At 46.9% G+C, this 11,491-nt stretch overlaps 1 protein-coding gene across 6 annotated transcripts in view; it reads left to right on the top strand.

Moving 5' to 3' along the window:
- The first annotated feature begins 1,912 nt into the window (after positions 1–1,912).
- Positions 1,913–11,491, top strand: part of LOC128342947 (tetratricopeptide repeat protein 39A-like) — a 42,889-nt gene continuing 33,310 nt past the window's right edge. For 2 of the 6 annotated variants that reach the window (XM_053291187.1, XM_053291184.1), the window contains exon 1: positions 6,120–6,701. In XM_053291187.1, the coding sequence (XP_053147162.1) occupies positions 6,667–6,701 (35 nt within the window). In that variant the 5' untranslated portion in view covers positions 6,120–6,666. Of the gene's footprint in view, positions 1,928–2,012; positions 2,034–6,118; positions 6,702–11,491 lie in introns of those variants that run through there. The other 4 variants (XM_053291189.1, XM_053291188.1, XM_053291185.1 and 1 more) reach the window with 4 other exon arrangements.

Raw genomic sequence — 11,491 nt, 5'->3', positions numbered from 1 at the left:
CTAAATTGGCTAATTACTTGAGATTAATGCTTAGAAGAAGCAGCTTCCTCACCCCTCCAGCCATCTGCTCTCTTCTGCATCAGGCCTGTCATTATTTGCCAGTGCCTGGATTCTGTTTTCCACATTTGATCCCAGCTTGGTAGCTTTAATCTATAGGGAATTGTAGCATGGTCCAAATACAGGAGCAGATCCTAGAGATTCACTGAACAAAGGAAGATCTTATGGAAAGATTAGCTTCTGGGGAGAGAATGCACATCTTGTAACTTGGGAGAATTTCACAAGATCTTTTTTGTTCACAAGGTCATAAAGCTGAGTTTGGAAGAGGCTCTTTTGCTGTCTCTTTGTGCAAGGGATAAGTCAGAATTCTGCAAAAGCTCAGGAAGTTAGAGTCAACAAAGTGTGAGAAACCTATATAAAACACATGTTCTGTTCTCTTGCATATATGTTAGCACACAAGTTCATGCTTCAGACCTGGTATATGGGCCCTAGGTGTAATGGATTGCAATTAGTCCTGCCATGGTTGGAAAGAGCACTGGGATCATCTCTAACCTGTTTGCGGCAAACCACTTTGCTGCTTTACACTCCATTGCAGATGATGAACCCAGTGCTCCAGTCCCTTCCCAACCCCATCACTTATATGAAGCAGCCCTGAGCCTCAAGGAGGATTAAAGAAACAGTTGTCCTTTAAAGTGTCACTCTTGCTTCCTTGGACTACAAAAGACTTTCTAGTGGTCAGCCACCAGGTGGTTCTTATGTTGTGTGTTCACAGCTTTCTTGGCCAGAATGTCCTTATGGTGTCTTATCGTTGGAGGAAACGACTGAAAGATGCTTTCTGGAACTACCAGATACTGCCTAGGTCAGTGTTTCTCAATGTGTGGGTCCACAGATGTTATTGGACTTCAACTCCCATAATCCCCAGCCCCAGTGGCCTTTGGTTGGGAATTATAGGAGTTGAAGTCCAATTACATCTGAGGACATACACGTTGAGAATCCCTGGCCTAGGTAACTAAGAAGAAAATATGCCTGCTGGCTGCTGAGAGCAAGTCACTGTTGTCAGCTACACCTTGGTGTGCCCCAAGGTCAGGACTACACTGGCAGGATCCATTCACCTCTAGGACTGCTGACTACACTGCCTCAATTTATGTAAATTGACCTGATGATAAAGGGCTGTAGTATTCTTCCTTTTGCACTAGAAACTGGTGGCCTGACAAATGAAGCTTGTTAGATTTGGTGACTGTTAGAGGAGGGGCGAGGGCTCTTGAACAAGGCACACGTTCAAGATGAGCAGCTGTGGGAGGAAAATTTAGCTCAGTGCAAAAAAAGCCACAAACCCAGCCCTGTGATTCCAAATGCCCCATCCTGCTGGAAAGTAAAAAGAATGCTTCAAAGTCAGCTGTGTAAGGCCCTGTCACTGTCTGAAGCCCACACAAGCCAAGATTATTAGACGCTCTGGTGGCAGCTGCTTACAGCAAGGCTGGCTGGCTTTGCCATAGAAGCTCCTGGACAGACCTAAAAAGAACAGGACTTCATGTCTGTGCCTTGGGATCCTGGTTCTTTGTCTCACTTTTCACTGTGTGGATGGCCCTTTATCAGCTCTTCTGCAAGAATGATCTTGCTTTCTGCAGAACGATCCTGATCCCCATAAGGGACAGGCTTCTCTCCAAAATGCCTTGGGGATGTTTGTCATCAAATCAAGCAGATGAGTGACAAAAGAGGCAGACCTCCCCATAGTGCAGCTCCCCTGGAGATGGATGGCAGGAGGGGACACCCCTGGAATACTCTTAGCTTTGGTTGCTAAGGAACTGCCTCTTGAGACACAGCTGGTGTCAATGTAGAGGCCAGACTGCTGCTGTGAGGATAAACCAACTGGGGCCTTGGCTGTTGTGGAAATGCCATGACAGGAACCTGCAAGCAATTATCCCTTGAGGTAATGCCTCTTAACTGTTCTGTAAAACTTGAATACTGGAATTCAGTAGAGATGCCCCCATTTAAATGGAGGGAGCATGACTGCTGCTGGAATGCTTTTCTCTGAGGTGAGACCAGGGGTGCAGTGGAGGGGGGACACGCAGGGATGGAGTGCCGGCACTTCTCAGCTTCTCTGGCTGTTGGGAGTAGGCATGGCCATGGCAGTCATGGAGGGCGCCAGCACTTCTGAATTGGCAACTGCACCACTGGATGAGACCCTAGCCACCTGTTTTGCTCATTTGGAGTTAGCTTCATTTTTGGGCAAAGATTTGCAACATTTTTTCCTCAGGCTGATGGTTTGATTTTAAACCTTGGAAGTGAATGAGACGTGGTTGCTGGCAGAAAAAAGTTTTAAGTCTGAAGAGAAGTATTGCAACCTGTTTGCAATGTACTCTGGTGTTTGGTGCGAATGGCCTAGCAATGTTTCTGCTCATAGGCAACCCTACTTTCCTGAGGTAGGTTGTAGAGTCTTAAGAATTCCTCATTGTGGACATTCACCTGATCCAGGATTGGAAGCACAAGTGTTTACAGTTCTCTAAACTAGTTAGTCATGACTAAGCTCTGCTGAAACCAATGAGACAAATTAGTTATGACTATTAAGTCCCATTAATTTCAATGGAAAGGAAAGATTGTGCCATTGAGTTGGTGTCAACTCCTGGCAACCACAGAGCCATGTGGTTTTCTTGGTAGAATACAGGAGGGGTTTACCATTGCCATCTCCCACACAGGATGAGATTATGCCTTTCAGCACCTTCCTATCTTGCTGCTGCCCGATATAAGTGTTTCCCATAGTCTGGGGATTCAATGGAACTTAGTCATTATGACTAACAGTCTGGATGTTGTTCAGTGAACACACAAGGGAGAAGAATAGAGTGCAAATATTCATGTTAAACTTTCTAATTTCACTATTAATTTTTTAATGAGAAATTCTGAAGCAACATTCAAGTTTGCATTATGAGTGAACATTTAAACTCAAATGCTTTAAAATTTTTAGCATGCTTTGTTTTGATTTTGGTAGACTTCAAATAATGAAATCTCATTAGCTGTCAAAGACTAACTACCATTGCAAGTTATCAAATTAGAAGTTACATGTTGGCTATTGCATACTATTGTGTGCCAATTATAAAATACTTCTAAATAAGCTATATCATTATATTGTCACATTATCTTCTGGAGAATATTGGGTTCTTTGGAGGCTTATTTGAATTCCTCAGCAAAAAGAACAGCAAGAGACAGCTTGGCTGTCCTGATGTGCAGTCTTGGGACTGTTGCATGGTTTTAGGGGGCTCTCTCAGTTCATGGTGGGTGACAGTGAGATGCAAAACTGGCCCCTGTAAATTGAGTGTGCACTGAAATTTGCCCTGAATCCTCTGTAATGCAGAAGACTCCTTGGCATGTTTCCCCTGAATATAGACTGCCTGAAACTTGCTGTGTGCAATGCCATTACATATCAACTGCAGATATCAAATACTAAAATTGCATGCCATTGAGTATTCTGTATGTCAAATATAGGTATAAAATATCTGAAGATCCCTTTAAAGTATATTTGAGCAGGCAGAGAATATCTCACATACAACATCATAGATGAAAATTTTAGGGGGGGAATCCAGTTGTATAGGAAGCCTACAAGTTTGGAAACTTCTATTACTTGCTTCATTAACTTGTTCATCATGTATATATGAAAGAGAGCGACTATAATCTTCACAATGTCCATAAAGCAATAATTATCTACTGTATCTTATAATAAATAGACACCAACATTTGATCCCAATTAAAAGTCCCTATTCCAGAATTATTAAGAATATTTATATTGCTTTTCAACAAAATAAGTTATCAAAGCAGTTCACAAAGAAAAAGGAATAAGTCTAGGTTTAAAATATATATGGACTTTATCCACTTTCTTTTACTCCTAAGTAATTAGTCACTTTGGCATCCAAACTCCCACACCTTATCTACCCCTCTCGTTATTTGTAATAATATCTGGTTTGTATTTAGGATATAAGATTTTAGCTGCTAAATCATCTAAGATACTACATCCTTTGGGTCTGCAAACTCGTTGTGTATGGTACCAAGAACGTCAGAGATTCTGTAATTACTTACTACCCTGATGTTAAACTTACATTTCTTATACAGGATGTGGAAACTTCCCGTAACACAACATTTCATGCTCTGAGCTCTTTGCAAACTCTTTATTTTTTTCCTGTTATTGTTGACTAGGTGATTCTAGTTCCCATTTTATGCAGAAGGGGAAGAAGGAGGATCCGAGTGGCTTGCTAAGTGAGTTACTTAGTCTATAATCAGGTTTGAATGAAGGCCCATGCTATCTATAAGTTCAACCTCCTTTTGTAGACTAGTGCCATCTGCTTTAAAGGTTGAGCAATGGCCACCTTGCATCAGAGCAAAGAGCTGCTATTCTTCAAAAGTTAACAAGATTTTTTTAAATGGCCGTTAGCCACCTTGCATCAGAGCAAAGAGCTGCTATTCTTCAAAAGTTAACAAGATTTTTTAAAATGGCCGTTAGCCTGTGGACTTCCCCATACCATCTGCCCACTCTCCAGAGCTGTGAGCGTTCACAGAGAGCAGGTTTGGCCACATTTAGTGCAGAATAGATTACCGACAACAGTCAAGCCACCCTGTTCTTGGCAGATAGCGAATGAAGATCCCCTTTCTGCTCATGAAATTTACCTCAAGGAAGAAGCTGATATTTCTTTTGGAAGCCAGACGAGACTTTTATTGCACTGACAGTGGCAGCCCTCCATGGAAAGTGGGTTCTCTGATGTGCTTAATGTGGGCTGTGTACACAGATTCTTCTGCCTCTGTGGCAGAGCAACTAAAGCCAGTCTGATGGCTTCCCTCTCCCACCCGCCCTTTCCCCTAACCAAACCTTCTCTGGGAATGTAGAAATGCATTGCTCTCTTTCACAAATCACTTTAGAGTAGTGATCACCACTATGTATCAAGTGGGGGGCACTTGGGCAAAACCAAAACCCTTCAATAGGAGAACTATATACCACAGTGCTGACCTTTGTACTGTACTATACTTTTCTCAGTGCAGGGAGGACCCTTTAAGCGAGAGGGAGCCCTAAGAACTCCATTGGGAAAGTGCTGGGAAGGGCTCCACTTCCCAGCACTCTCTGTGTGCCTTCCAGGATTTCCCATAAAGGATTCCAATTCCCATAAAGCAGGCCTGCTCAACTTAGGCCCCCCAGCTGTTTTTGGACTACAACTCCCATAATCCCCAGCCACAGTGGCCAATAGCCAGGGATTATGGGAATTGTAGGCCAACATCTGCAGGAGGGCCGAAGTTGAGCAGGCCTGCCATAAAGGATTCCCCACCCACACCCCATGCAGGGTAATGTGCAGTGCTACATAGTGAGAAAGGTCACTTCTGCATGGTGCCAGGGTGACTATGCAGAGTCTTCCGCTGTGGCTGAAGCTTCACAAGGGCCCAGTAAACAATTAGTCAGGATGCGACTCCTAGGGTTGATGAGGGGCTTCCACTGGCCCTCGGGCTTTACAGTGAAGAGCACTGTTTTGGAGACAAGTCAGTACGGGTGCAAGTAGGCCTCAGTACAGATAATCTCTGGAGCTCAGAGTTAAGGATGAGAGACGAGATCTCTGACCAGGTTGGTGGGACCTCATAAAAGCCACCTTGTGCTACCTACAAAACTGAGTGATGAAACATGGAGCCCATCCCTGCTTATAATCTTGCTTCTGCCAGAAACTCACGAAGTTTCTTTGATAAGTCAGCCTCCCGCTCTGCATTCTGGGAGAATACTAACTTATAGGGTTGTTGTAAGGATTTCAAGAAGATAGTATATGTGAGGTGCTCTGTGCACTCCTAAGATACCATTCAGATCGTGTTGGTATGAGGAGTGGAGGCACTGGGCGAAGGGTTACCTCCCTTCTCTCCCCCACCCCCGTGGCAAGCCCCTCTATGAGTTAAACAGCTGCAGGCCAGGAAGAACCATGAAGCCCGTGAGGCTTGTTCTAACTACAGACAGAAGAGGAATATGCCAACAAAAGTTCCCAAAGCAGTTTACATACAGAAATAAAAAATAAAGCTTGATCCCTGTCCCCAAAGGGCTCAAAATCTAAAAAGAAACAGACACCAGCAACCACCACTGGAGGGATGCTGTGCTGGGGCTGGATAAGGCCAGTTGCTCTACCCCTGCTCAGTAAGGAGAATCACCACTTTAAAAAGGTGCCTCTGCTCGTTTAGCAGGGGGGAAACGGCGTTGGGAAGCGCTTGACCTGTTGAGTGTCTGCCAGCCTGCCAGCTGTGTAATCAAACACAGGAGCCTGGGGCAGGAGGAGGAGAAGGAGGAAGCAAGAAAGCAGATGGCAGCGCCTGCGGAGAACGGAGAGACGCCTCGTTAGGGAGGACGCGTGTCACGGTGGTGAAGATTCCTCCTCGAAATCCACGAGGCGACTCCTCGAGAGAGGAAAGGCGAGGATCGCGCACAGAGTAGCTAGGGCGGCGGACGGAGCGCGGCGGCGGCGGGCGGCGGCGGGGGGAGAGGAGGGAGCGAGCGAGCGAGGTGCCACCTGCGCAGCACAGCCCAGGTGGGGGCCCGTGACTGAGCCACCTGCGGGGTGGAGTCCAGCCAGCCCAGCCGCCTCGCCTGCGTCGTGTCGCCGCACATTCCTCAGGGGCCGCCGCCGCTGCTAGTGCTTCCCGGCTGCCGTGATCGCTTCCAGCATGGCCTTGGAGGGTAGCAGCAGCAGCAGCAGCAGGTAAGGAGGCGAGCGAACAGGGCAGCAGCTGGACCTATTGGCAGCCGTGCTCGTGGGTGGGGAGGGAGTTCGGAGTTCCTGCCTTTCTCTTCTCCTTCTCCTCTTCCTCCTCCTCCTCCTCCTCCTCGCTTCTTCTGTTTTAATTCGTCCTCCCCCCTCCCTCCCTCGCGTCTCTCTCTCTCTCTCTCTCACACTGATCGGGGCAGAGTTTGGGTCTCTCTCACTCCAGGTACCTGCAATGCAGAGTCACTGCTAGGAAGGCGGGGAGGGGGCTTGCTTGGCCAGCAGAGGAGCCGCCGCCGCCGCTTCGGGCAGCGAGGCGGATCTCCCCAGCACCAGACAGGAGGGATGAAGGGAGATTTCCGGGTCTTTCCTGCCTGTCCACCTCCCCGCCCCTCACGGTTTCGGCTGACCAGGCAGGTGGTGGATCTGCCGCAAGGATGGCAAAATGGTAGCAGCTGAGCCAGGTGGGACCGCGAGCGGGGGCGGCCTGCAGGAGTGCCTGGCTGGGGCTTTGGGGCAAGGCCGGGGGCGCCCTTCTTTCTCCGGAGGGTTCTTGGGAAGGCCTGCCTGCTGCTCGAGCCCCCTCGGGCTCTGAATGCTGCCGCTTCGTCATGCTCTCCCCACCCGCTGCTCTGCCACCGCTTGAGCGCCTTTGCTCTCCCGCTGCCAGCAGCCACCCGTGGGCCGCCTCGACCTGTTCCCCGGTGCTCCAAAGGAGGAGCGTCTAGGAAAGAAAGCCTTGACCTGGCTGGGAGGGGGTCGCTTGAGCCAGGGCCAAGGAAAAGTGGAGCTTACACAGGACTTGGGCGTGGGGGTTGGTGTGAAATAGTTGGAGGCTCTGAGTAACGGCTGGTCTGCAAATCTAACAGAGTTCAGATTTAGTTACAATATAGGCACACCAAGCAGGTCCTGCAGAAAGATCGTCACCAGAGTAACTGCATTTTTCAGGAAAAATCGACCCCCGAAATACAAATGCTTCCTAGTAACATTTTAGTTTGAAAATGGAAGAAATCAGATGTATTTTAATTAAAAAAAAAACACCAACAACTCCCCCCCCCTTTAACCTTGTCATCAACATTGGAGTATTCTTTGCACATCTGCATCCAAAGCAGAAATCCAGTAAAGAACAAAAAGTATATTCAGCTTAAAACCTGCGTATCAACATCTACAATCTGAATGTCAAATTTTAAAATGCAGAATTTGGTTGCTGAAATGTCTGGTTAAAGTATAAATGAGAATTATCTGACCGCCCCTATCTAATTTCAACTTTGACACACTGAGATGCTTGTAATTGCTCCCTGCTTGCCTTGCCCAGCTGAAGTGCCCCAGATGGGGACTTGTGCTGGTGCTAGAGACAAAAAGCATTAACCAGGGAGAGTAAAGATGGGAGAGGCAAAATATTTCCTTGGACACCATTGCTGTCTGCCTTTGGTTAAACATGTAGGCCTATAGGTGGATATTAAGTATGATAGCTAAATGGAACTTACTTGTACAGAGCCAACATATCTGTGAATAGCAGCTCTTGTGGGGACAGACAACAGGCATATGCCTTCATGCTCTGCATATGAACACCCAGAGGCATCTGTCCTGATGCTGTTGGAGGCAGAATGCTAGTTGAGGGGCTCTTTAGTCTGACCCAGCAAGATCATTCTTATGATGGGTCACACCAAAAGTCTATCTAGTCTAAATACTCTCTGTTAGCAACTAGTTGGATGCTCCAAGGAAGTTCACAAGTCAAGCATGGAATGGAAACAATTGCCGTCCCACCCTCTGGTACACTTTCTCTCTCTGGGTGGTGTACTGTGCCCCAAGCCATAGCTGGTGGTGTTTTCAACACCTAGATCTTCCATCTCTAGGCACAATCCACCAGTCACTGATCCTGTACAATTTCCATTTGTTTCAAGTGAGATTTGCAGGGGTCTCTTCCACAAGAGTCACCTTAAGTGACTCTTAAGTGGGGGAATGTTTGACTAACAAGCAGAAGGTTGCCAGTTCGAATCCCTGCCTGGTATGTTTCCCAGACTATGGGAAACACCTGTATTGGGCAGCAGCGATATAGGAAGATACTGAAATGCATCATCTCAGACTGTGTGGGAGGAGGCAATGGTAAACCCCTCCTGTATTCTACCAAAGAAAACCACAGGGCTTTGTGGGCACCAGGAGTCGAAATCAACTTGATGGCACGCACACTTTACCTTGACTTTCCACAAGACTGAACTTGGGAGCTCTGTGGTAGCTTTCACATGGCAAAGTTTGAGAGAGGATTAAGAGAGGTTCAGATAAAGGACATGGAGGTGTAATTTGCTGCTACATATTGGTCAGGGTGGCTTATCTAACTGTCCGTTTGTCTGTCTATCATATTTTAATACCACCTGATATGTACATCATATCATCACCTGATATGTACATCTCTTATGACAACTAGTGAGACCTTGTGGGGGTTTCTGTTGGTCACAAATAAAGTCCTTTCCCAGTCCTGTTAGTTGAAATGAGAACTGGTCCTGGATCCTCATCCACAGTCCAAGAGCAGAACCCTCTGCAGTGTTCCAAGGGAATTCCAAGGGACTGTAGGTGGCTTGCACAGTCAAAACATTGCTGCCCAGAATCCTATGCTTGAGATCCTCTAATTGGAGAGGATAGAAATTGAATTTAGGACCTATAGCTTGGAGTTAGATCATGCACTTGCAGGTATAAAGATCTATTCCCCACCTGGCATCAGAAGACCACCTAGGGGCTACGTATACGACCACACGGGCAGTCAGGCAGGAAGTTAGGGTTCAACCTACCTTTCCCCAGATGACTGCTCACACACAGCCCCAAAGGGGCACAAGTTGCGTGCCCACACGACAAGCACTGCCAGGAGCAGCACGGTTCAGCAGAGGCCAGGACTCGTTGTCCCAGCCTCCGGAGATCCCATAATGCACTGTGTGACACATGTGATGCATTGGGAGATTCTCCCAAGAGATGGGCACTCTAAGTGCCTGTCTCTGTGTGTGGCTGGGCTTGAAGCAGCTCGGCTTGCACACAAGTAGCAATCTCAGGTGAAGGAAGCTCTCATTCCCTTAACCTTGGCTAGCAGCAGCCAAGCTAAAAAGCCGGGCTAGGTGGTGTTGGCCTGCTGGGATTGGGCCCGATCCTGACAATTCTCACGTGCTTCCTAACCCCGGCCGGGCATCACTAGCCTGGGTTAGGCTGTGCCTGAGAACAGCCTCCTAGTGTGCCAGGAAGGGAAGATCACCTTTTGTGGCTTTAAGAATCCGTCCTGTTTGAACAAGGTGGGGTGGATGTGCTGGCAAAGGCCTTGCCAAGCCTGTGTTTACTTAGTGTTCTAACTTGGGAGCTATGTGCTCGCAGGAAGAGCAAGCATGTTCGCCAACAGGTTACTTTGGCAAATAGAAAGAGAGGGCCTTTCCTTGTTGCCTCAATAGGAGGGAAGCAGTGAGGCTTGGGGCGTTTCTTTGAAAGCATATGGCAGGATGCAGAGGAGAAATGCATACTTTGTTTAATTCTCAAGCAAGTCACTATTTCCCCAGTTGTGAAACTAACCCTGGGCCCTCACAGGGTAAATCTGGGGATGAATTAGCTGAGGAAATATTACTTGTCCCTTTTGAGCTTAGTAGTGTGGAGTTAAACATAAGCAAAAATAATGTTTAATTGGGGAAATGGCCTTTGGCACTGTAAATGCTGTTGCAAATGACTTTTATCCAAAGGACAAGCATAACACCCAAAGTTTAAATTTGTATTGTTTTGCCTGCCATTGCCCATCCACAGCTGAATTTTCTGAGCATTGCTTTTTGCCAGGGAAAATTATTTCCTTTCTTCAGTACTACAGGCTTCTCTGCTAACTGCCTTTGTGATAGAGTTCTGTTTTCTCATAGCATGCTACAAATTGGGACCTTCATTTATGTTTCCCAGATAATCTCCTTGAGTACAGTCGGTACACTTCAGATGGCTTGCCAAACAATAAATGGTTTGCCTGAATCCCAAAGTTGCAAGCATGACAGAGGCCAGGGAACCTTAACTCAGATCTATAATGGGTGTCCCTATTCCCTAGGTCATATAGCCTGGCAAGCATCTATCATTATCTCTATCTTGTCTGCATTCAGCTTCCATTGATTTGCCCCTTTTCAACTCCTAAACATGCCCAAACTTTGGGTAAGTGCAGAATCTGCAAGACCTGGACCAGACAAAAAGGACAGCTAGAGATGCTTCCAAATGCCAAGCTTGTTCTCAACTTGCAGCCTCATTTATGGTTAAAATTACAGTTCAGATTACTCTGCTTAGGAACAATAGGAACACAGGAAGCTGCCATATAGTGAGTCAGACTATAGGTCCATCTAGCTCAGTATTGTCTTCACAGACTGGCAGCAGCTTCTCCAAGGTGGCAGGCAGGAATCTCTCTCAGCCCTATCTTGGAGAAGCCAGGAAGGGAACTTGGAACCTTCTGCTCTTCCCAGAGCAGCTCCACCCCCTAAGGGGAATACCTTACAGTGCTGCCACTTCTAGTCTTCCTTTCATATGCAACCAGGGCAGACCCTGCTTAGCTAAGGGGACAAGTCATGCTTGCAGAGGCATATTTAGGGAAAATAGTGCCTAGGGCAAGCACTGAAATTGCACCCCTATCCAAACAGGGATAATGGGACTTGTAGTAAACAATATCTGGAAATCCCTGTTAAAAGGAACACTGTACCATCTAGACATGGTTGTTGATCAAAACCTGAAAACATGAGCCATCTCTGTTAAAGACTTAGAACAACAGTCAGGAGTTATGTGAGGATTCCAAGTGT

This window comes from Hemicordylus capensis, chromosome 2 (genome assembly GCF_027244095.1).
Source record: "Hemicordylus capensis ecotype Gifberg chromosome 2, rHemCap1.1.pri, whole genome shotgun sequence".
NCBI lineage: Eukaryota > Metazoa > Chordata > Lepidosauria > Squamata > Cordylidae > Hemicordylus > Hemicordylus capensis.
The sequence above is the reverse complement of the archived record's forward strand: the minus strand, read 5'-3'. Positions and strand labels throughout refer to the sequence as shown.